At 42.4% G+C, this 26639-nt stretch overlaps 1 protein-coding gene across 3 annotated transcripts in view; it reads left to right on the top strand.

Moving 5' to 3' along the window:
- Nucleotides 1–26639, top strand: part of LOC132011093 (adhesion G protein-coupled receptor E2-like) — a 36128-nt gene that overhangs the window by 457 nt on the left and 9032 nt on the right. For 2 of the 3 annotated variants that reach the window (XM_059389244.1, XM_059389242.1), the window contains exons 2-13: nucleotides 1661–1714; nucleotides 8277–8426; nucleotides 10399–10449; nucleotides 10749–10883; nucleotides 14909–15064; nucleotides 15625–15789; nucleotides 16288–16334; nucleotides 16464–16541; nucleotides 16961–17138; nucleotides 24702–24809; nucleotides 24968–25170; nucleotides 25372–25551. In XM_059389244.1, the coding sequence (XP_059245227.1) occupies nucleotides 1661–1714; nucleotides 8277–8426; nucleotides 10399–10449; nucleotides 10749–10883; nucleotides 14909–15064; nucleotides 15625–15789; nucleotides 16288–16334; nucleotides 16464–16541; nucleotides 16961–17138; nucleotides 24702–24809; nucleotides 24968–25170; nucleotides 25372–25551 (1505 nt within the window). The remainder of the gene's footprint in view (nucleotides 1–1660; nucleotides 1715–8276; nucleotides 8427–10398; nucleotides 10450–10748; nucleotides 10884–14908; nucleotides 15065–15624; nucleotides 15790–16287; nucleotides 16335–16463; nucleotides 16542–16960; nucleotides 17139–24701; nucleotides 24810–24967; nucleotides 25171–25371; nucleotides 25552–26639) is intronic. The other variant, XM_059389243.1, reaches the window with a different exon arrangement.

Genomic DNA, 26639 nt, shown 5'->3' with positions numbered 1-26639 from the left:
TGTGTGTGTGTGTGTGTGTGTGTGTGTGTGTGTGTGTGTGTGTGTGTGTGAGTGAGGTGGGGGATGAAGGAGAGAAAGAGAGATTCATTCATTTTAAGGAATTGGTTCATGCAATTGTGGAGGTTGGGAAATTGATATTCTGTAGGGCAGACCAGCAGACTGACTTGATGTTACATCTCAAGTCTGAAGTCATTCTGAAAGCAGAATTTCCTCCTCCTGAGAGGAGGGCAGTCTTTTTTCTCCTGAGGTCTTCAACTGATTAGATGAGTTCCACCCACATTATGGAGGATAATCTGCTTTACTCTGAGTCTACTGATTTAATTATTAATCTCATCTAAAAGACACCTGCCCAGCAGGTGTTTGACCAAATATCTGGGTCCAGCCAAATTGATACATGAAATTAACCCTCCTACCGCCTATAGTATTTTTTTTCACAAGGGTACATAACCAAAGTCTCTGAAAACTCTAGTGAACTAAGAAAAACATCATCCTCCAGTCCATGGGCTTTGTGTGGGTCATGGAATTGTTAAAAGGGCAATAATGGTGCATAATAGGAAGGACAGCTTAATGCTAATTGGTCTTTATTTCCCTCAATGGTTAGGATAATACCTGTTACATAGCAAGTTAAGCATTCCTTATATATTGTCCTTGTTGGTTGTAATTTGTTCCCTTGTTTTTGTGAAAATAGTCACATTTCTTATCATCTGCTGTGTGGAACATGATTATTTTTAATGCTGGGAATATTTTAGAAAATAGTATGAAGGCACTGACATATGGAAAGACTTTTCATAGAGTTCACTGCCTCCCATGAATGGAATGAAACTCTAATAGGTGGGCAGGTGATTGCCTGTAGAGTAGTCCCTTCACACTTGTAGTGGTTTTGATACCATGAAGCCTGTCCAGTGACTCATCACTCAGGACAAGCCTAGAGGATAAAGGGAAAGGCTGTGTCCTCAATGCACTGTAGGATGGCCAGGAGCTCACTTGTTATGAACCGTAGAAGCCATGGTCACTGCACCTGGAGAGGCCACTTAACGACGAAACGGTGGCTCTACCTGCTGGCGCCTTAGTTCTTACCACTTACTTACCTCAGCTTCCCCTATTGTGTTTCCTGGGCTTCCTGCCTCACCAATACTACTGTAAGCTGGACTCAAACTTGGGGCTGGCTGACTCCCAAACCCATGCTCCTCTTGTGTGCCCCAAAATATGTGGGTTAAACAGGAGGTAATAATCCTCTAAGAGAAATCCTCAAGGTATATTTCTGCCATTGTCAGAGAACAAAGGACCTGGCTATGGGCAGAGCACACCAGTCTGTGGACTTTGTGCTTCAAGATTTATCCCCTCCATCAGGAGAGGCCATAATTTCCAAGTTGTGTCCCTGACATCAGTTGTCTGTGTATATATGTCTGTGTCCTCTTACCTGTAACACTGAGACTCCATGAGGATGGTGTCCGTTAGTGACTAACTCCTCTCTAGGGAGAGGGAGGTAATAGGGCTGGTCCTATATAAGGTGCAAGAGTCTTATGGATGCTGCTGGAAAGCTTTAGCTGCATGGTGAGATCCACATCCCTAGGAGGCAATGACCATGCCACTAGGAGTTGAAATTGGAACTCCACTCTCCTCCCTTTGTTCTCTCACTGTTCTTTTTTTTCTGCTGTAGGAATTTTGATGCTGCTGCTGTTGACACTGGGAGCTGCAGCCCAGTACAGTAGAGGTGAGTCTGCAGACTTAGTGACATAAGCTAAGGAGTGCATATGCTGGGTCTGGGTTCTACACCAACAAGGGGAAAATGAGGCTTATTCTCCAAGTGAAGCTCCAAGATGGTCTTCTGGAGACAAGAGAAACTACTTCCTCCTCTCCAAATGTCCAGTCTTTGGTCTTTTTCCTCTTTTGATGGCAGCCATCCCTTCCCTACCTTCCCCTGCTCTACTCATGGACTCTTAGTTGGCAGCTGACTTCATCTAATTCTGTGAAACTTCTGGCTGTGGTCTCCATCCCCACTGCTAGTTCCCCCACACCTGTGCTCCCTGGTGCCCTAAGAACTCTCCATGGGCCAATACCACCACCTGTCGCTGTTCCCTGGGATTCAGTTCTTCATCTGGGGAGATCTTCATCAGCCTGTTGGAGAGCTTTGATGGTATAGGAGCATGGGGTGGTGGAGAGCCAGGGAAACAGAGAGGAGAGATGGTGGAGCATTCTAAGCCCTCAGCCTCACTGAGAGTAGCACCCAGCACTTCATCTAGGAAAAGAGGGAGGTGACAGGGCAGGGGAAGTATGAGGGAAGTGGAAGGTTTTCATGATCAGTAGGTAGAGTGTTGAGAGCTTACACAGCAGAGCTGAGCTATGTGGGTTCAAAGTCCAGCTCACTGCTGATTACATCTGACATGTAGGAAATTATTTCTCTTCTCTGCCTCAGCTTGCTTGTCTGTAAATTGGGGACAATCATTGTACCTATACCCCATAGATGGAATAAGATTTAAAATTCACAAGTATAAAGAACAGGTAAAGACTAGTTCAAAGGAGACTGCCAAACACAAGTTATTATTATGGTCACTGCTATTATTACTGTGATTTTCTCATAGCATAAAGAAAGGGGAGAGAAGTGGAAGCAACAGGAGAGAAGAAATACCCACAGCCTGGAAGCTCAGGGCTTCCTCCTGGCATGAGCTCACCAGGAACTCCTGCCCCCTCAGGATCATGGCTTCCTAATTTAAATTTCCTCCAACAATGCACAAATTTCCCTTTTTCCCACATCCTCACCAAAAGTTGTTATTTTTTGTCTTTTTTATAACAGCCATTCTGACAGGTGTGAAGTGATATCTCACTGTGGTTTTGATGTGCATTTTCCTGATGATTAGTGGTGTTGTGTACGTTTTCATGTACATCTTGGCTGATTAGAGGTCATCTTTGGAAAAAATATACATTCAGGTCCTTCACCCATCTTTAAATTGGTTAAAAGTAATAGTATTTGGGAGGTTGCTATTGAGCTGTATGAATTCTTTATATATTTTGGATGTTAATCCTTTATGTGATAATATGATTTGCAAATAATTTCTCCCAAATTGTCAATAGGCTTTTCATTTTGTTGATGCTTTCCCTTATTGTACAGAAGTTTTTAGTTTGATATGGTCCCACTAGTCTATTTTTGCTTTTATTGTCTTTGCTTTTGGTGTTGAGTCCAAAATATCACTGCCTACACCAATGTCAAAAAGCTCACTCCCAGTTTTCTTCTGTGAATTTCATGATTTCAGGGTAGCATCATTTTTAAATTATTAAATTAAGGCTCAAAGAGATCAAGTGACTTATCCAAAGTCTTACAACTAATAAAATGATAGAAGCATGTCCAGGTATAAAACTAAGGTGATTTTAAGTATTGGTGAGGAAGTGGAGAAAAAGGAAACCTCATGCACTGTTAGTAGGAATGTAAATTGGTGCAGCCACTGTGGAAAACAGTATGGAGATTCCTCAGAAAATTAAAAATGGAAACACCATATGATCCAGTAATTTCACTACTGGGTATTTACTCAAAGAAAACAAAAACACTAATTCAAAAAGATATATGCACCAACATTTATTGCAACATTATTTACAATGGCCAAGATATGGAGGAAACTCAAGTGTTCATCCATAATTGAAATGGTAAATAAGATGTGGCATCCATCTGCAATGGAATATTACTCGCCCATTAAAAAGAGATCTTGCCATTTGCAACAACATGAATGGACCTAGAAGGCATACTGTCAAGTGCAATAAGTCAGTCTGAAAGAGACAAATCCTGTATGATTGCACATATATGTTGAATATAAAATGTAAAATAAAACCAGACTCTTAAATACAGAGAGCAACCTGATGATTGCCAGGGGGAAGTGGCAGGGAGATGGGCAAAAAAGATAAATGGAATTAAGAGTTACAAACTTCCAGCTATAAAATAAATAAGTTATAGAGACAAGGATCACATCATGGGGAATATAGTCAATAATACTATAATAATATTGTTTGGTGACAAGCAATGACTACACTCACCATGGTGAGCACCGAGAAATGTTTAGAACTGTTAAATCAGGGTGCCTGGGTGGCTCAGTGGGTTAAGCCACTGCCTTCGGCTCAGGTCATGATCTCAGGGTCCTGGGATCGAGTCCCTCATGGGGCTCTCTGCTCAGCAGGGAGCCTGCTTTCTCTCTCTCTCTCTCTCTCTCTCTCTCCCTCTGCCTGCCTCTCCATCTACTTGTGATCTCTGTCAAAAAAAAATAAAATCTTAAAAAAAAAAGAACTGTTAAATCATTGTGTTGTACATCTGAAACTAATATAACACTCTTACTTCAGTGAAAATGTATCTTAAAAAAAGAAGAAAACATTCCTAAAGTCTTTTATATTTGAGTATATTCAACACACAATGTTACATTAGTTTCAGATGTACAACATAATGACTAGACAAATTTATACATTATGCCATGTTCACCACAAGTGTAGCTACAATCTGCCCCCATAAATCAACAGATTGCTGTTATATTCCTTATGTTGTGTCTTTTCTTCCCATGATTTATTCATTTCATAATTGATAGCCTGCATTTCCCACTCCCCTTCACCCAAACCCTGGCCCCACTCTCCTTTGGAAACCTAGAATTTGCTTTCTGTATTTATAGGTCTGATTCTGCTTTTTGGTTTTTTGTATGTTTTATTCATTTGGATTTTCTTTTTTTAGATATCATTTATGAGTGATATCATATGGTATTTTTCTTTCTCAATCTTATTTCACTTAACATAATACTCTCTAGGTCCATTCATATTGTCTCAAATGGCATAATCTCATCCACTTTATGGCTCTGTAACATTCCATTGTGTATATACCACATGTCCCTTATCCACTCATCTGTTGACAGATACTCAGGTTGCTACATATATTGGCTATTGTAATAATGCTGTAATAAACAACAATTTAAAAATAAGCTAAAGAGCACTATGCAAGAAAATAAGATAGTATTGTTTAGCGCTGTTTAAATCATTTATTTTCCCCCTGAAATATTTTTAAATATACTTTTTTAAGTATACTTATACTTTTTTAAGTATACTTATTTTTAAGTATTTTTAAATATACTTATTTTTAAGTATTTTTTAAAGCATCTTTAAGTATTTTTTTAAGTATTTTTAAGGATACTTAAGTAAACTTTCAGGGAACCTGGGTGGCTCAGTCAGTTAAACACCTGACTCTTGATTTCAGCTCAGGTTGTGATCTGAGGGTCCTAGGATGGAATTCCAAGGGAGAGGGAGACAAGCCGACTGCTCAGCAGGGAATAAGCTTGTCTCCCTCTCCCTCTGCCCCTCCCCTTGTGCTCTCTCTCTCTACCCAATAAACATTCTTTTAAAAATATTTTCAAAATCCAAGAATTAAATTACTACTTTTGTATCATTTCTGCTTAAGAAATGGTACAAAACCATGAGAGACTATGGACTCTGTAAAACAATCTGAGGGGTCTGAAGGGGCGGGGGGTGGGAGGTTGGGGGGACCAGGTGGTGGGTATTGGAGAGGGCACGGATTGCATGGAGCACTGGGTGTGGTGCAAAAACAATGAATACTGTTACGCTGAAAATAAATTTTAAAAAAATTTTTTAAAGAAAATAAAAGAAATGATACAAAATTAGAAGGTATGCTTTTTAAAATCTTGTTATATCTGAATATCTTTTCAGAACATTTAAATAAATAATAATTTTAACTTAAAAATAAATAACTCAATCAGAGATACCTAATTATCATATGGTTTCACTCAAATGTGGAACATAAGCAATAGGGCAGAAGAAGATAGGAGAAGGGAGGGAAAACTGAATGGGAAGAAATCATTGAGGGAGACAAATCACATGAGACTCTTGACTACAGGAAGCAAACTAGGGGTTGCAGAAAGGGAAGTGGTCAGGCAGATGGGGTAACTGGGTGATGGGAATTAAAGAGGGCATGTGATATGATAAAAAATAGTAATAATAATGATAAACAAATAAATACTAATAATGGACTGGTGAAATAACCTTAACTTTAAAACAACAGTTGTTAAAATATTCTGAGAAATAAAGAGAGAAAGAAGGAAAGAAAGGAAGGAAGAAAGAAAGAAAGAGGAAAAAAGAAAGAAATTTCAATCTCATAAAGAAAATCAACTATTTTTCTCAAATCAGAAAAACAAAAAATTGGGTCATCTGAGCGGCTCAGTCGTTAAACATATGCCTTCAGCTCAGGTCTTGATCCCAGGGTTCTGGGATTGAGCCCCACATCAGGCTCCCCGCTTAGTGAGAAGTCTGCTTCTCCCTCTCCTTCTGACTGCTGCTGACCTTCCTTGTGCTCTCTCCCTCTCTTTCTCTCTGTCAAATAAACAAAATAAAAATCTTTAAGGAAACAAAAATTGCTTTTCCTTTAAGATGAAAATAAATACAACTTGCATAATGGAAGCTGAAACTAAAGTTTGCTTCAAAAAATATTTTATAATGACACTGAAGAGGTTTTTATTCAACAAAATAGAATCATAAAAGGAAATTCTAATACTTAAAAATGGTTAAGATGGAAAATTTTGTTTGTGTGCATTTGACCACAATAATAGGAAAAAGCAAGAAAATACACAGTTTTTACACCAAGAAATATTTTCATGTACTCAAAATAGCCTTAGATGCATATCTATTGATAAGTAAAGGAAAATTTTCTAATTTTTTGAAAAGAAAAGAAAAAAATACCCTAACTTACTAGTAGTCTGTGTAGTGGACTTATACACAGTTTTCTTTGTTTTCATTTTTTTTTATATTTTCTTTGTCCTTCTAAGTATCCATGTGTCATTTAATATTTGGGAGAAAGTTAATTTACCATGGAAAAAAAGGTAGTGTTGGGACTCCCGCCCAGTCCCTCTATGCCTGAGAGGCACCCCTAATGGATCCCCTCCATTTGTGCATGTGTGACCCATGGAGGCTCATGGCTGGGTGAGCATGGCCATGAGCCCTGCTGATGGTACGCCTGGATCCCAGCTCCTTCCCGGGAGCATGCCTGTCAGGTTGAGGATTTCTCATATCATGTCTTCCCCTCCTGCATTTGTCATTCCCACCTGTCCCCCACTCGACTCCATGCCACCCAACGACCTTGAAGGCAAGTGTCCAGCTATTGCCACCATCTGAGAAGAGAGGAGGGCAGTCCCTTTGCCCAGATGGGGGTGAACATGAAGGCAACATGTGTGTGTCTTCCCACATCTTGTCATGTCCTGGTGCTGACACCCACAGCCTGGCCTGGGGCCTTAGAAGGGACATCTACGAGGTCAGGTAGGACACTCTTCTCTGGGGGACCCAGTTGCCTGCCCTGACTCTACATGATGCCATGAGTTCTTTCAGGCTCTAAAGTCTTGTTGCCCTGTTTGGATGGTACAGGACCGAACATTCTGTCCCTGCATTTTGATGCATTCTTGACTTGCTAGTTCTCATTCAACTGTTATTTTTAGCCAGGGATGAGTCAGAGCCCCTGCTCTCTGGGTCCCTGAGATACTCAGTGACTCTGGCTCATGAAACTCTTTCCTCTCATGTGTAGAGAAGAGAGAGAGGTAAGAGACCAGACGAACCCTCCTCCCCCAGTGACTCAGCTGTGAGAACCTGCATGTTGCTTCCTCATTTCGTATGTGTGATGGGCTCTGATAAGAGAAACTTCCTCCAGGGTTGGAGGTAGCAAGACTCCTCCAGAGACATCCTTGGACTTCTTGAAAATGCCTGACATTTGGAGCTTGGGACAGTGGATGATGAGGACTCTGTCAGGATCTTGGGCCACTGTTGAGTAATGGGAAGTGGAAGCTGCCAATGGGCAGTGGCCAGACCACCTGGCTTTACTCTCAGGTGGGGAAGAGTGTTACTCTAGCAGACTCCAGCTGTGACACCCTTAACTGACTCAGCATCGAGAGTGGTCTTCAATGCCACCATCACACTGACTGGAGCCCACCCCCAGAACACCAATAGTGCAAGCAGAGACTTAGTGCCTAAGTTCACACCACATTTGCAGAAGGGTATGCTGACCTCCTTCCAGCCCCTATGATGGCACAACAGAGTATCTGAATCTAGGTGCCCTCAGGCCCAGCCAGAGAGTAGAGATGAGCAGAGCAGTGAGCAGGCTTTCTGGAGAAGCTGTCTCCAGCTCATACCTGCCCCAGGAATGCCACCTGCAAGCTGAGTTCTTTCCAGTACCTATGGCTGAGTCAGGCTGGAGGCCAGGGTCTCTGCCTTATGGGAACTGATTCCTTTGGGACATGATCCTTTATCTTGTATTCTAGACATCAACATGTGTGAACGACCGTTGAGAAAGTCCTGTGCAACCTACGCTGACTGCCGGAGCATGGACGACAAGTACTGCATGTGTGGCCCAAGACAGGAGCTCATTTCTGAGACAGCATTCAGGAATGAGAGTGAGAACATGTGTCAAGGTAAGAAAGATTTTTCACCTTCTATATCCCCATCCATGAGGTTTGGGGTCACTAAGCTCACTTTTCCAGGCATCAGAGAGCTGTTCTCGGCACCTATTTGAGTTCTATCCCTCTCCAAACCCCAAGGCTCTGATACCTCCACAAAGGGCCACTCACACAATTTTGGAACATCTTCCCTTCCCACATAGTACTTTATTTTCATAAAACAAAGAGGTGACATTTAGGAGACTTCACAAACTCACAGCACATTATGTTTCAGTGCAATATCCGTCTTCTGCTTCATCAGTGGTGGCCAGTATAAGACCTTCCCTGCCCACCGCCACTGTCCCAGAATCCATACAAACTTGGTCACACCAGAATGGATCCAGGAACCCTGTCTAGAATTGTAAGAAGGGGGGATATTTGAGGGTGGGCACACCTTTCCTGGCCAACATTCCCCTAGCCAACAACCCTACCTGGAAAAAATGCCTCCTCACATGGTGAACTGGTTTCTTGGCCTTCCGGCTTTAATTCCCCCTGCAAGCTCTGCCCTGAACCTCCCCGATAATTTAGTTTATAGGCCTGTAGGTAACTCAGGTGACTGGGACCTGGAAGATGTTGTATGGGGGTAGGCAGAGTGATGTGGACCACCCTACACACACTCTGAGATTGAGGTGAATGGAAGAGTCTTCCGTCTGGACCAGATGGAAAAAGAGGGGACGACTGCAGAGTCCTGACCCTTTTCCAAGGAGGTCAACCCAGGCCCCGTTTAACCCAGACCACTCAGAGACAGAAGATGGAGGGTGAGTCCCATTTGGCAGTTCCCACAGGTCTATATCACTGGTGGAAGTCCAAGGGTCAAGAAAACAGAAGCATCTGCCACCTCTTGCCCATCAGCACCTGCTCCATTCTCCATCCACCTTGCCCTCCTCCACCACTGACCTTGCTCAAATGCAGATTCTCACCACCATCTTTTAGTCCAGAGATTCCTTCATGGGGATCAGAAAAGAAAACTTCACTGCCCCATAGCTGCCTGACTGAATGTCAGCCCCACTGTCTACCACAGCCCTGGTGGCCACTCTCCAGGTGACCCTGACTGTACAGCATCACCTTCATTCTCTTGATTATTGCCCTTAAGCCCCTTGAAAGTCCTGGATCAGGTGTGGGTTTTACTCATCTCCATGGAACTAGAGTCTCAGAGTTAACGTGGATGGGAGCATGCTGTCTCCCAGGACAGCTGGGATTCCAAGAATTAGGCAGGCAGTGAGATTCCACCCAGGAAATGTCAGGACAAAGGCCAATGCTGGGAGCCATGACAGTTCCTGATTGGGTACATAGCATTTCCCCTGCACTTAGTTTCCAGGAAGGCCCATCCTGGACTTCTTCAAATCCTCAGGTTTGGTGGCTGTGATATCCCCACCCCTCTAGGAGTCACCCAGGAAATCTGAGGGCACCAGGCCTGACAGACTGAGAGGGCTTGGACCAGTTTCATCCACATCTGGACAACAGAACACCTAGCCACTCTCTTGTCTCATAAAATAATCCATGTGAAATAGAAAAGGCACACATTCACCACGGAAGAGAAAGCAGGCCTTCTCCAAGCAGATTTCTGCTATTGCCAGGGAACAAAGAACCTATATAAGGGCAAGACACATGGATTGGAAGAGTTTCTCCTTCAAGATTTTCTCCCCTCCTTTGGAAGAGGTTTCAATTTCTATGTTGTGTCACTGACATCAGCTGTCCATGTATACTCTGTCCCCTTAACTGTAGCACCTGGGGTTCCATGAAGGTTATGTTTGTGGTTATCCTTGACTTACTTCTTGGGGAGCCCAGGGAGATGGAGGGGATGCAGATAGTCTTGGCACAATGTGCAGCAGAGGACGCTCATGGATCCTGCTGGAAAGCTATGCGCTGCAGAAGGCAATGGCCATGCAGTCATGGGTTGAAACTGGGATTCACTCTCATTTCTGTGTTGTCTTCTTTTCTGTCCCAGGGATCTTGGTGCTGCTGCTGTTGACACTGGGGCCTGCACAGAAACTGAAAGGTGAGTCTGCCCAGCCTATCCCACTGGGGACATAAGCTGGGGAGTGAATTCTGGGGTCTGGGCTTTCTTACCATCAATGGGTAGGGAAGGGGGCGTATTCCACAAGTGATGCTCACAGATGCTTTCTGGGTATACAAGAAGCTGATTCCTCCTCCCTAAATGTCCAGAGTTCTCTGAGCTCTTCCAGTAACAGCCATCCCTTCCCTACACCCCACCCCTTGCTCTATCCCTGGACTCTTAGCTGGTATATGTCTCCCTCCATTTCTTGAACCCTCTGACTGTGGTCTTCGTCCCCTCAGTCTCTGTCCCCACAGACTGTGCCCAGTGGTGCCCTCCAAAATCCACGTGTGTGAATGCCACTGCCTGTCGCTGCTCCCCAGGATTCATTTCATCGTCTGGGGTGATCTTCACCAGCCTGTCGGAGAGTTGTGATGGTACAGGGTCTTGGGGTGGTGGAGGGGCAAGGACCCCAGGGGTTGGGAGATGGTGAGGCATTCCCAAGCCCTCAGTATTAGTGAGAAGAGCACCCAGCATTTCATCAAGGAAAAGAGAGAGGTGACAGGGCAGGAGGAGTACAAGGGAAGTGGACAATCTGGTTTTCATGATCAGTAGGTAGAGTGTTGAGAGCTTGCACAGCAGAGCTGAGCTACGTGGGTTCAAAGTCCAGCTCACTGCCAATTACATCTGACATGTAGGAAATTATTTCTCCTCTCTATGCTCCAGTTTGCTTGTCGATAAATTGGGGATTTAAAATTCACATGTGTGAAGAACAGGTAAAGAATAGTACAAGGCACACTGTCAAACACAAGCTATTATCATGGTCCCTGCTGTTATTACTGTGTTTATACTTGTAACACAAGGAAAGGGGAGAGTAATGGAAGCAGCAGGAGTAAGCAACCTGGAAGCTCAGGGTCTCCTTCCACAATAAGCTCACTGGGAACTCCTTCCCCTTCATGGTCATGGTTTCGCACCTCACTCCTCACAGCAGCCTCATGAGGCAGGCAGAGCTAACACGGTTTGTTTTTTGGGTGGGGTGTGTGTGTGTGTGTGTGTGTGTGTGTGTGTGTTTCATTATGTTACATTAGTCACCATATGGCATATCATTAGTTTTTGATGTAGTGTTCCATGAGCTGGCACAGTTTTTATTTCCCACCTACATTCCTCTGTTCTGAGTTCTGTTTTGTTTGTTTCTTTTTAGATTCCACATATAAGTGAAATCATATGTCATTTGTCCTTCTCTCTCTGGCATATCTCACTCAGCATAATGCCCTCAAGATCCATCTGTGTCGTTGCAAATGGCCATATTGCCTTCCCTTTTATGGCTGAATGATAGTCCCCTGTGCACCTACACCACCTTCCATCATCCACTCAGGCACTGATAGAAACATGTTTCCCTACCTTGCCTTTCTATCATAAATGCTGTGATGAGCTTGCCTGTTATAAATGCTGTGATGCAGATATCTTTCCAGGTTAGTGTTTTTGTTTCCTTCAAATAAATACCCAGGAGTGGAATTGTTGGATCATACAGTAGTTCTGTTTTTAATTTTTTTGAGGAATCTCCAGATTTTTTCCCACAGTGGTTGCACTAATTTGCAGTCCCTTCAATAGGGAGCAAGGTTCTCTTTTGTCCACATCCTCACCAATATTTGCAATTCCTTATCTTTTTTTTTATAATAGTCATTCCAACAGGTGTGAGATGATAGCACCTTATGGTTTGGATTCCCATTTCCATGATGATGAGTGATATTGGGTACTTTTTCATGTACCTCTTGGCCATTTGGATGTCTTCTGTGGATAATGCCTATTCAGATCTCTACCCATTTTTTAAATTGGATTGTTTAGGATTTTTATATTGTGTTAAATGGGTCCTTTATATTTTTTGGGGTGTTAATCACTTTTCAGATATATGATTTGTGAATATTTTCTCTTAAATTATAGATTGCCTTTTCATTTTATTGATAGTTTCCTTTGTTTTATAAAAGCTTTCTGATGTGGCATATTTCCTCTTCTTTATCTTTGTTTTCTGGAGTGAAATCCAAAATATCTGTGTTGAGACCGATTTCAAAGACTTTATCTCCTGTGTTTTTTTTTCTATGAATTTTATGGATTCATTTTTTATCATAATTGGGACCAAAGAGATTGGCTTATCCAAATCAAGATTAATAAGATTGTAGAACCTAGATCAACATCTAAAACAGAAGAGTTTTTATTCTTAAACAATGCAAGATTTAAAAAGAAATTTACATGACTTAAGTATGGCCAACATGGTATATCATATGCTATGGGCATTTCACCACAATAAGAAAATTAGTGGAGAAAAGGGGAAATAAACAATTTTCATACCAAGAAATATTCTTCATCTACTCAAAATCATCTTAGATGCATATTTACTGATAATAAAGGACAATGCTCCTAGCATGTTTGAAAAGCTGAGGGAAAAAAATATCCTCAATCTTCAAGTAGTCAATATATAGTGGACTTGTAAGTGGATTTTCTTTGTTCTCATTTTTTAAATATTTTTTTCAGCTTAACAGTATTCATTGTTTTTGCACCACACCCAGAGCTCCATGCAATCCGTGCCCTCTCTAATACCCACCACCTGATTCCCCCAACCTCCCATCCCCTGACCCTTCAAACCCCTCAGATTGTTTTTCAGAGTCCAGAGTCTCTCATGGTTCACCTCCCCTTCCAATTTCCCTCAACTCCCTTCTCCTCTCCATCTCCCCTTGTCCTCCATGCTATTTGTTATGCTCCACAAATTAGTGAAACCATATGATAATTGACTCTCTCTGCTTGACTTATTTCACTCAGCATAATCTCTTCCAGTCCCATCCATGTTGCTACAAAAGTTGGGTATTCATCCTCTCTGATGGAGGCATAATACTCCATAGTGTATATGTTCTCATTTCTCATATTTTCTAATATCCATGTGTCATTTAGTACTTGGGGGAAAGATGCTATCATATTTTTAAAAAGAGATGTTGTGACTATTAGCCAGCTTTGGTGCATTTGCATGTGTGTATTATGGAGACTTATGGCTGAGTGAGTATGACAAGGAGATCCTACCACTAATGTAACTGATCTCAGCTCCTTTCTGGAAGCATGTGTGTATGGTTGAGGAGTTTCCTGTCCTTATGCCTTCCACACCTTGCACCTCCTTCTCAGTCAACCCCCACTCACCTCCACCCCAACCTGCAACACTGAAGATAGTTCTCTTGCCATTGTCGCCATCTGAGAAGAGAGGAGGGCAGTTCCATGGCCCAGGTGGGGGTGAACACGAATGCATCACGTGTGTGTTTTCCAACATCCTGTCATGTCCTGGTGCTGACACCCACAGCCTGGTATGGGGTCTTAGAAGGAATGTCCACAGGTGCAGAGAAGAAACTTTGAAAGTTTTGGAATGTATAGGACCAAATATTTTGTGCCTGCATTTTGATTCATTCTTGTGTCCATGGTTTTTATAAAACTGTTGCTATTTTTAGCTGATAGTGTCCGTCCCTAGCTCCCTGAGCTACTCAAAGAGGACCTGGCACACAGACATCTTTCCAGTCTTTTAAAAAATAGGGAGGGGTGCCTGGGTGGCTCAGTGGGTTAAGGCACTGCCTTCGGCTCAGGTCATGATCTCAGGATCCTGGGATCGAGTCCCACATCGGGCTCTCTGCTCGGCAGGGAGCCTGCTTCCTCCTCACTCTCTGCCTGCCTCTCTGCCTACTTGTGATCTCTGTCAAATAAATGAATAAATAAATCTTTAAAAAAAAAGGGAGAAATAAGATGCCAGAAGACATCACCAATGTTTCAGCTGTGAGGAACTTTGTGCAGCTTCATTTCACATTCCCAATGTCTCTGACAAGAGGGGACCTCCTTCAGAAGCAGATATAGTATAACTTCCACAGAAATATCCTTGGGGATCATAAAAGTACCTGACATTGGGAGCCTGAGGCAGTGGGTGATAAGGACTCTGGGGGGATCTTGGGCCATCGTGAGTAATGGGAGGTGGAAGCTGCCAATGGGCAGTGGCCAGACCACTTGGCTTTACCCTCAGGTAGGAAAGAGTGTTACTCTGCACAGACTCTAGCCGTGACCCCCTTCACTGACTCAGCATTGAGTCACTTTTGTGCCACTGTCACACTAACTGGAACCCACCCCCAGATCCCCAATAGTGCAAGCAGAGACCCACAACACATGCAGAAGGGTATGCTGACCTCCTTCCAGCCCCTATGATGGCACAGCAGAGTATCTGAATCTAGGTGCCCTCAGGCCCAGCCAGAGAGCAAAGATGAGTGGAGCAGTGAGCAGGCTTTCTGGAGAAGCTGTCTCCAGCTCAGACCTGCCCCAGGAATGCCACCTGCTATCTGAGTTCTCTCCAGCACCTATGACTGAGTCAGGCTGGAGGCCAGGGTCTCTGCCCTATGGGAACTCACATCTTTGGGAGGTGACCCTTTGACCTATTGTTTTCCAGACATCAACGAGTGTGTTCCCTCCTCGACAGCGTCCTGTGGGAAATTCGCAGACTGCTGGAACACAGTGGGGAGCTACTACTGCACATGCATTCCAGGTTACAAGCTTGCTTCTGGGGCAAGAACATTCAGGAATGAGAGTGAGAACACATGTCAAGGTAAGAATTCACTTGTGTCTTCCATCTACTCCTCCATGAGGTTTCGAGTCACCCAGCGCACTTTCTCCAGGCATCAGAGACCCATCCTCAGCACCTAGCCAGAGATCTGTACCTCTTTGAACCCCAAGGCTCAGAACTCTCTGTAGAGGGTCACTTATGGAAGTTCAAAGAATTCCCCTTGCTCCTTGGCATTTTACTTTTGTAAAATTAAAAAAAAAAAAAAAGGATGGCACTCAAGATATTTCAGGAGCTCATAGAAGTTTCTAGTGGAAAATCCCTCCACCTCACCATCATCAGTGACTGTGAGGATGAGACCTTTCCCACCAGAGCCCACTTGGGCTTGGCCATGCCAGGAAAGCTCTCAGATCTTTTGGGCCATGTTGGACCCAGGGAACCCACCCAGAAACACTACAAGGGGAAGATGGGAAGGCCAACCCTGTTGCCTGGGTCTGTTCTCTCCCTGGCCAACAATTTCAGCATCCTGAACCTCCTTCTCAGCTGCTCGGCCTCTGTCTGTCTCCCTGCACAAGGCTGACCCTGACTCTCCCAAATAAATTCAGTTCACAATCCTGAGAGAAGACCAGATGACCAGGACCCAGAAGGATGTTGTGTGGAGTCTAAGCAGAATAACACGGAGGCACCCCCATACACACGTGGAGAATTGGGTGATGAGAAGGGGCTCCCATCTAGACCAAATAGCAGTGGGAGACATCGGGGACGACCAGGTGAGCAGTTGCCCTGAGGGAATTAAAACAAAAGCTGTCACTGGGAGCCAGACAGCATCCTGGTTGGGAAATGTGGTATATTCCCTCAATGTGGTTCCCCAAAAGACCCAATCTGGTCTTTGTCCAAATGCTCAGGCTGAGACACAGATTGCCATGATGTCCCCATCCTGGCTGAAAGCTGCCCAGGGAAGCTGAGAGAACTGGAGCTGAAGACAGGGAGAATTCAGGCCAATTCCATCCATATCTGGGCAGCTGAGCATCTGGGCACCACATTCACCCATAGCACACCTCGGTGTGAATAAGAAAAGGCACCCACTTACCAGGGAGGAGTCAATGTGGCCTTCCTGATGCTTCTATGTCCAAACTCTGAATAACTAAATGACCACCTGGGAAAGTATCTGGTCTGACCTGATCCCAGGCCCCTTACCCACACACACACACACACACACACACACACAGAAGCTTTCATACCTAATGAACTGCTGTTGTCCCCTGCAGGCATCTTTTTCCCCACCTGGACCCCACCCCATGGAATCAAGAGCCGGGTGAGTGGCCCCAGCAGGGACTAGGAGACAGGAAATTCTTCCTCAAAGTTCCCCACCCCTCCTGGTTGCCATTTCCCCCAAGATTCCCACATAGAGGCTCTCTGACTACCTCATCTTCCCTCTCCCCAGAGACTCTCCCACTTCTTTAAAGGATTCGAAGATCTAGGCAGAAATTTCATACCAGCCTTTGTCCAGGACACCATACAGGTAAGGTCAGAATCCAGGGGAGACAATTGGAGGCATCTCATGAAGGCCCAGGAGAGCCTTGGTGTGGAAAGAAACCCCCCAACACAATGGTGACCTCTCTGAGGCACTCCTCTCCTGGGGTGGGTGGGAAGAGCAGATATCCAGGTATTTGTACTCACTGTTAGACACCCACCTGCATCTACTAACAACCTTTCATCTTACTTTTCTGGAAATTGGATTTATGTCATCCTTGGCATTCATGAAAAGGATTGGCCGTGAGTGGCTGGATTCCAGGGACAATCCCAGGAAACCCCAAACAGTGCCACCTTTTCCCCCAAACAGATAGTCTCTAGGACCTTTACTTTGAGGCTAAGTGGACAGCCTATTCATTCAGTCTTTCTGGCCCATGATGCACTACTTCTGTGTCTGCTTTCCCCCAGGATGTCGTACAGGGTGTGGATGAGCTGCTGCAGACCCCTGAAGACCTGGAGGCCCTGCCCCGCTCAAAGCAACACTATGTGGCCACAAACCTGCTCGCTGGCCTGGAGAATGTGCTGAGTAACCTAAGCCAGGCCCTGCCCAATGGGACATTGACCTTCAATGCATCTGCAGGCACAGGTAAGTACTGGGGTCTGCCCCAAGCTCTGCTCTGCCTGTTCTCCCACATTTGTTCCCCAGCCTCAATGGAATGTGTGACCATGCTTGTATCTCAGTATTATAATCATAAACAAATTAAAATAAGTGGTAAAAAGAAATGAATAAATTATGCTAAGTAAAATAAGTCAGAGAAGGACAAATTCTGGGTGATCTCACTTATATGTGGAATCTTAAAAAAATGAATAAATAAAACACAAACTGGAGCTCATAGGCACAGACTGGTGGTTGCCATAGATTGGGGTTAGAGGGGTGCTTGTGAGGTGTGTGGTGGTAGGTCAGTAGGCTAAATGGGTGAAGGGGGTCAAAGATATAAAATAAATAAGTGATGGTATGTAAGGTGCCTTGTGACTATAGTAAATAATACTCTGTTACATATTTCAAAGTTGCTACAAGAGTAAATCTTGATCAAAAAGTTGAAAATAGAGCTACCCTATGACCCAGCAATTGCACTACTGGGTACTTACCCTAAAGATACAAATGTAGTGATCCGAATGGGCACATGCACCCAAACGTTTATAGCAGCAATGTCCACAATAGCCAAACTATGGAAAGAGTCTAGACGTCCATCAACAGATGAATGGATAAAGAAGATGTGGTGTATATATATGCAATGGAATACTATGCAGCCATGAAAAGAAATGAAATCTTGCCATTTGAAATGACATGAAAGGAACTAGAGGGTGTTATGCTGAGTGAAATGTCAATCAGATAAAGGCAATTATCATATAATCTCTGTGATATGAGAAATTTGAGAGGCAGAGTGGGGGGATAGAGGGGGATAGGAAAGGAAAAATTTAAACAAGATTCAGGAAGGAGGCAAACCATAAGAGACTCTTAATCTCACAAAACAAACTGAGAGCTGTTGGGAGTGAAAGCGTAGGGATAGGGTGGCTTTGTTATGGACATTAGGGAGAGTCTGTGCTATGGTGAGTGCTGTGAAATGTGTAAGCCTGATGAATCACAGACCTGTACACCTGGGGCAAATAATATATTATATGTTAATAAAAAAATTTAAATCTTGGAAGTTCTCATCTCAGGAAAAATAATTTTTAACTGTGGTGCCAGAAATTAACTAGGCTTCCTATGGTGATCATTTTGCAATATAAATAAATAAATAATCATTATGTTGTAAACATGAAACTAATGTCAATTGTATCTCAACAAAACAAGAAATGAATATCTATGCTCAAATAATCAACAAAGCAGGAAAAAATATCCAGTTGGGAAAAGACAGTCTCTTCAATAAATGGTGCTGGGATGGGACACCTGGGAGGCTCAATGGGTTAAGCCGCTGCCTTCGGCTTGGGTCATGATCTCGGGGTCCTGGGATCAAGTCCTGCATCAGGCTTTCTGCTCAGCAGGAAGCCTGCTTCCCTCTCTCTCTCTCTCTGCCTACTTGTGATCTCTCTCTGTCAAATAAATTAGCAAAAATCTTTGGGGAAAAAATGGTGCTAAGAAAATTAGATACTTATGTATAGAAGAATGAAACTCGACCATTCTCTTAAACCATTCACAAAGTTGAACTCAAAATGAATGAAAGACCTCAACATGAGGGAGAAATCTATCAAAATCCCAGAGGAGAACATAGGCAGTAACCTCTTTGACATCGGCCACAGCAACTTCTTTCATGACATGTCTCTAAAGGCAAAGGAAACCAAAGCAAAAAACTTTTGGGAATTCATCAAGATCAAAAGCTTCTACACAGCAAACAGAACAGCCAACAAAACAAAGAGGCAACCCTCAGAATGGGAGAAGATATTCACAAATAACACTACAGAGAAAGGGCTGGTATTCAAGATCTATAAAGATCTCCTCCAACTCAACACACACAAAACCGATAATCATGTCAAAAAATGGGCAGAAGACATGAACAGACACTTCTCCAAAGAAGACATACAAATGGCTATCAGACACATGTAAAAATCTTCATCATCATTAGCTATCAGGGATATTCTTTTTTTTTAATTTTTTTTATTTATTTTCAGCGTAACAGTATTCATTGTTTTTGCACCACACCCAGTGCTCCATGCAATCCGTGCCCTCTCTAATACCCACCACCTGGTTCCCCAACCTCCCATCCCCCGCCCCTTCAAAACCCTCAGATTGTTTTTCAGAGTCCACAGTCTCTCATGGTTCACCTCCCCTTCCAATTTCCCTCAACTCCTTTCCCCTCTCTAACTCCGCATGTCCTCCATGCTATTTGTTATGCTCCACAAATAAGTGAAACCATATGATAATTGACTCTCTCTGCTTGACTCATTTCACTCAGCATAATCTCTTCCAGTCCCGTCCATGTTGCTACAAAAGTTGGGTATTCATCCTTTCTGATGGAGACATAATACTCCATAGTGTATATGGACCACATCTTCCTTATACATTTGTCCGTTGAAGAGCATCTTGGTTCTTTCCACAGTTTGGCGACCGTGGCCATTGCTGCTATAAACATTGGGGAACAGATGGCCCTTCTTTTCACTACATCTGTATCTTTGGGGTAAATACCCAGTAGTGCAATTGCAGGGTCATAGAGAAGCTCTATTTTTAATTTCTTGAGGAATCTCCACACTGTTCTCCAAAGTGGCTGGACCAACTTGCATTCCCACCAACAGTGTAAGAGGGTTCCCCTTTCTCCACATCCTCTCCAACACATGTTGTTTCCTGTCTTGCTCATTGAAATACTACCTTAAATTAGGGATATTCAAATCAAAACCTCATTGGGATACCACCATACCCCAGTTAGAACAGCCAAAATTTTCAGAACAGGAAACAACAACTGTTAGACAGAATGTGGAGAAGGGGGAACCCTCTTACACTATTGGTGGGAATGCAAGTTGGTGCACCACATTGGAAAACAGTGTGGATATTCCTAAGAAATTAAAAAAATTGAGCTACCCTATGACCCTGCAATTGCACTACTGGATATTTACCCCAAATACAGATGTAATAAAAAGAACATCTGTACTCCAATGTTCATAGCAGCAGTGGCCACGGTCACCAAACTGTGCAAAGAACCAAGATGCCCTTCAACAGACAGATAATTAAGATATGGTCCATATATACAATGGAATATTATGCCTCCATCAGAAAGGATGAATATCCAACTTTTGTATCAAACATCGGGACTGGAGATTATACTGAGTATAATAAGTCAAGCAGAGAGAGTCAATTAAGTGAAGTCAATTAAGTGAAGTCATATGGCTTCGTTTAACTTGTGGAGCATAAGGAATAACATGGAGGACATTAGGAGAATGAGAGGAAAAGTGAATTGGGGGGAATCAGAGGGGGAGGGGTACCTGGGTGGCTCAGTGGGTTAAGCCACTGCCTTCGGCTCAGGTCGTGATCTCAGGGTCTTGGGATGGAGTCCCACATTGGGCTCTCTGCTTGGCGGGGTGCCTGCTTCCCTCTCTCTCTGTCTGCTGTAATCTCTCTCTGTCAAATAAATAAAAAATTTTAAAAAAGAAAAAAAAAGAAAGAATTCAGAGGGGGAGATGAAATATAAGAGACTATGGACTCTGAGAAACAAACTGAGGGTTTTGGAAGGGAGGGGGTGAGGGGTTGGGTGACACTGGTGGTAGGTATTAAGGAGGGCTCATATTGCATGGAGCACTGGGTGTGGTGCATAAGCAATGAATATTGGAACACTGAAAAAAATTAAAATTAAAAAAGAAATGAATAAAACTATAAATAATATACATGTTAATAAAAAATAAATTATTAACAGAGGAATTGATGATAAATAAGAATTTAAGATAAAATAGAAATGGCTTCCCAAGAAAATAATTTATTTAATTAGGAATAATATGAATTTAATATTATCTGATATTTAAGTGTTTTATTTGTTTTATTTCAGGTAAAATTCATGTACCATAAAATTCTTTTTAAGCAAAAATCCATTTTAAGCAAAGCATACTATGCAGTGGCATTTATTTTTCTAAGATTGATTGATTGATTGATTTTATAAAGAGAGAGAGTAAGAGCAGAGTGGAGGGGCTGAGGAAGAGGGAGAGAGAAACCTCAAGCAAACTCCCCCTGAGCACAAGCCCAAGGCAGGGCTCAATCCCATGACCTTGACATCATCACCTGAACAAAACCAAGAGTCCAATGCTCATCCCACTGAGCCACGCAGGTGCCCCCATTCAGTGACATTTAATATATTCACAGAGTTGCAATCATTGCCTCTATTTCTAAAATATTTTCATCACCCTTGCAGTAAATATTGTACCCCTGCTCAGGAGTCATTCTTCATTCTTCCCCTCTCCCAGCCCCTATACATCACTGGTTTGTTTTCTGTCTCTATGGATGTGCCTATTCTGGACATTTCATATGGAGAGATACACTGCGTTGCTTAATATGTGTCTTCTTCCACCTAGCATCATGTTTTCAAGGTTTATCCATGTTGTAGCATCTATAGGTGTTTTGTTATTCTTATGGCTGTATAATATTCCATTGCATATGGATGCAGCACCTTTTATTCCACCCTTCATCCACTGATGGACATTTAGCTTATTGCCACCTTCTGATTGTTGAGAATAATCCTACTATGAATATTGGTTCACATGTTTTTGTTTAATTTTTATTTATTTTTTATTTATTTTTTATTTATTTTCAGCATAACAGTATTCATTATTTTTTCACCACACCCAGTGCTCCATACAATCCATGCCCTCTATAATACCCACCACCTGGTACCCCAACCTCCCACTCCCCCGCCACTTCAAACCCCTCAGATTGTTTTTCAGAGTCCATAGTCTCTCATGATTCACCTCCCCTTCCAACTTCCCCCAACTCTTTATTTATTTTTTGATGGGATAACTGGACGATGGGCATTAGAGAGGGTACTTGATGTAATGAGAACTGGGTATTACACACAACTGATGAATCACTAAATTCTACTGCTGAAACTAACACAGTGTATGTTAATTGAATTTTAAGTGACTCTTAATCTCACAAAACAAACTGAGGGTTGCCGGGGGGAGGGGGTTTGGGAGAAGGGGGTGGGATTATGGACATTGGGGAGGGTATGTGATTTGGTGAGTGCTGTGAAGTGTGTAAACCTGGTGATTCACAGACCTGTACCCCTGGGGATAAAAATATATGTTTATAAAAAATAAAAAATTTAAAAAAATAAATAAATAAAAATTAAAAGTTTTTTTTAGAATTTATTTTATTTTATTTTTTTTTATAAACATGTTCCATGCAATATGTGCCCTACATAATACCCACCACCAGGCTCACCCAACCTCCCATCCCAGATCCCACCAAAACCCTCAGATTGTTTTTCAGAATCCATAGTCTCTCAGGGTTTGTCTCCCCTCCAATTTCCCCCAACTCCCTTCTCCTCTCCATTTCCCCATGCCCTCCATGTTATTTATTATGCTCCACAAATAAGTGAAACCATATGACAATTGACTCTCTCTGCTTGACTTATTTCACTCAGCATAATCTCTTCCAGGCCCGTCCATGTTGTTACAAAAGTTGGGTATTCGTCCTTTCTGAAGGAGGCATAATACTACATAGTGTATATGCACCACCTCTTCCTTATACATTTGTTCGTTGAAGGGCATCTTGGTTCTTTCCACAGTTTGGCGACCGTGGCCATTGCTGCTATGAACATTGGGGTACAGATGGCCTTTCTTTTCACTACATCTCTATCTTTGGGGTGAATACCCAGTTTAAAAAAATGTTAATGTAGGTCTTTGACCTGTTTTGAACTAATTTTTCCGTATTGTGTGAGATAGGTTTCCAGCTTCCTTCTTTTGTTTGGTAGCCTGATGTGTCAGGACCATTTGTTATAGACACTTTTCTTTTTCCACTGAAGGGTCTTGACACCAGTTTTTGGAAATTAATTAACCATAGATGTACGGGTTTGTTTCTGGACTTTAAACTCTATTTTACTGATCTGTATGCCAATCCTTATGCCAATGCCTCCTGTTCTCATTATTGTAGGTTGGTAGTCAGTTTTGAAATTAGGAGATTAAGTGCTTCAACTTTTTTTTTATTAAATTGATTTATTTTCAGAAAAACAGTATTCATTATTTTTTTCACCACACCCAGTGCTCCATGCACTTTTTTTTTCATCTTCAAGATACTATTTGGGTATTTGCAATGCCCTGTGAATTTTAGGTTGAGCTTTTCCATTTCCTCAAGAACTTAAATATCTAAAATTGCTTTGGAATCCTGATAGGGATTGCACTGATTCTGTAGATCTCTGCAGGGACCATTGCCATCATAACTATATTGAGTCGCCCATCCATAAACACAGTTAACAGTTTTCTATGAACAAGTCTTGAGCACCCTTGAATAAAATTATTCCATATTCTTTTGGCATCTATGTTCCTAAAAATTTGGTCTATAGTTGTTTTTTTTTTCTTGTGATATCATTATCTAGTTTTGTTTGCAGGGTAATGGTGGCCTCATAGAATTATTTAGGTAGTATTTCTTCCTATTATTATTTTACTTTATTTTATTTTACTTTATGGAGCAGTTTACAGAGGATTAGTCTTTTAAATGGATATCATCCTTAAATGGAATTCAGCAACAAAACCAACTGACCTGAGCTTTTTGTTCAGGGAAGGGTTTTGTTTGTTTGTTTGTTTGTTTGTTTGTTTGTTTTCAGCGTAACAGTATCCATTGTTTTTGCACCACACCCAGTGCTCCATGCAATCCGTGCCCTCTCTAATACCCACCACCTGGTTCCCCCAACCTCCCACCCCCAGCCCCTTCAAAACCCTCAAATTGTTTCAGAGTCCATAGTCTCTCATGGTTCACCTCCCCTTCCAAGGTTTTTGATAAACAACTCAATGCCTCTACCTACTGCAGGTCTGTCCTGATTTTCTGCTTCTTCTAAAGTCAGTTTTACTAATGACATGTTATGATATGTTGGCTAACTAAACTTAATTTTTAAAAAGTCAGTTTGGGGGAGCCAGGTGGTGGGTATTAAGAAGGGTACATAATACATGGAGCACTGGGTGTGGTACAAAAACAATGAATACTGTTACACTGAAAAGAAATTTTTTAAAAAGTCAGTTTTAGTAATTTTTGTGACTGCTTAGGAATTTTCTCATTTCTTCTAGGTTATCTAATCTACTGTTGAATAATTGCTGATAATATTCTAACCCTTGATAAATTCAAATTTTACACATATATAAAATTATTATGTATACCAAATATGTGCAATATTGTTATTATGTGTGTCAAATAATACTATTATTAATATATTATATATTAGATCTAGAACATTCATATGTTATATTATATGTGCATTCTATAAATTATATAATATTCAACATTATATTTCATACTATGACTTTTATATTTATAAAATATATTTTTAAATTTTATAGTATTTTATACTATGACTTCTGTATGTATTTATATTACATATAAAGTATTTATATTATAGATTTAGGTAATATATAAAATATTTTTATACATACATCATATATACACACATAGAATGGTATTATATCAACCACTACTGTCACAAATACTAATATAACTCCCTTACACAACTCTGGAATCTCATAGACCTGTCCCTGAAGGTGCGGGAGCAAGGAGATAAAACTGTCATCTTGAGTCACAATCAGGTGACGATGATGCTGAACTGGGATGTGGTGCATGAATCTGAGGACTCAGGTAATGGCTGAAATGGGAGGAAGATGCCCAAGGATGTGACAAACAGGAAACTGAAAATTAAAAGGAAATGGGGGTGTAGTGGAGCCACAAAGAGTACATCTGAGGAGGAAGGGGCCCTATTGGCACCCCAAGGTATCAATATTGGCCTCATCCTGCAGGTCCTTCTGTGGTGGGTCTCGTCTCCATTCCGGGGATGGCCAAGTTGCTGGTGGAGGCACCCCTAGTCCTGGAGCCTGAGAAAAAGGCAGTTCTGCATGGGGCACGCAAGGGCGTTCTGCTCTCAGATGTCATCTCTGCCTTTATGAACAACAAGGACACCCAGAACCTCAGCTCCCCTATCACCTTCATCTTCTCTCACCATGTGAGTGTTGATGAGATAGGCTGTGGGTGTGGAATGAGCCTAGGTCCTGGGCACAGCCTTACTGCCTAGCTCAGTCTTGAGGTTTCAGGAGGTTGCCCCATGGATGCATCATTCCTCAGGAAAGCCCTTTGCAAGCCAGCTTTGGATAAGCATTTCCGAACACCAGAACCACCAGTTCCTACCTACATTCTCTTCCTGCAGTCAGTGACCACTGGGCCAAAGCAAAATGTGTTCTGCGTCTTCTGGGAGCACAGTCTGGATGGATATGGTCATTGGTCCACCACAGGATGCAGGATAGTGACCACTGAAGACACCAGTACCACCTGCCAGTGCACCCATCTCAGCAGCTTTGCTGTCCTCATGGCCCACTATGATGTGCAGGTGAGAGCCCTGGAAGGGGCTGCATTCCATGCCTATTGCTCTGTAACACGTTTCCTCATATGTAGGGGCTTTAAATAAACAGAAACTTGTATCTGTGGTTTCTTTGGGGCATCTTGGGTATGGTGGGCCTGAGTTGTCTATTCTTAGTCTTATAAGCCTGAAATTGACCAGAGTTGCATTGTCCTTGGTGGCTCAGGGTCCTCCTGGGAGCTCCCTGGTCATTGACAAGGATTCAGTTCTCTGCAGTTATAGGGCTGGGGTTCCACTTTCTGGGTAGCTGTGAGCAGTGGACTTGCTCAGCTCTTTGGGGCTGCATGCATTCCTCCTCCAGCAGCTCTCACATGGCATCTCAGCATTTCTATTCAGAGATGAGTAGGAGGAGCTCCCTTACCACAATTGCTCTCAAACTTCAACTCATTTTTCTCCAAGAGCCCAGAGCTTTTAAGAGGTAACTTGATTAGACCAGGCCCACTCACAATAAACTCCCTCTCAGAGACATAGGATCTGAATTCCATCAGCATAATCCCTTCACAGCAGCACCTAAAATGGCATTTAACTGAAAATCCAGAAGAAAGTGTGTGTACACCTGTTATTGACAAATTAGATTTCTGCTTACCACAGGGATCTTCAGGACAGGAAGTCTGTAGAAAGTGGCTCTTAGGAGCTGTAGAAAGGAAGATTTGGTGATAGCAGAGGCAAAGGGGCCAAGAAAGCCAGTGAGTACAGGTGAGTTAGGAACTATGTTTGCCTGCTCCCTTAGCCAGTTGAGTTACTTTCTCTGGATCACCACATCAAAGACTTCCTTACCTGATATGTAAAGTAAAATAAACCCTTGTGAGTTCCTGGGTTCTGTCTTTTTTTTTTTAAGATTTTAAGATTTTATTTCTTTTTTTTTTTAATATAATTTTTTATTTTTTATAAACATGTATTTTTATCCCCAGTGGTACAGGTCTGTGAATCACCAGGTTTACACACTTCACAGCACTCACCAAAGCACATACCCTCCCCAATGTCCATAATACCACCCCCTTCTCCCAAACCCCCTCCCCCCAGCAACCCTCAGTTTGTTTTGTGAGATTAAGAGTCAC

The sequence above is a fragment of the Mustela nigripes genome, chromosome 2 (genome assembly GCF_022355385.1).
Source record: "Mustela nigripes isolate SB6536 chromosome 2, MUSNIG.SB6536, whole genome shotgun sequence".
NCBI lineage: Eukaryota > Metazoa > Chordata > Mammalia > Carnivora > Mustelidae > Mustela > Mustela nigripes.
This window is presented reverse-complemented; position numbering and strand designations above follow the sequence as displayed.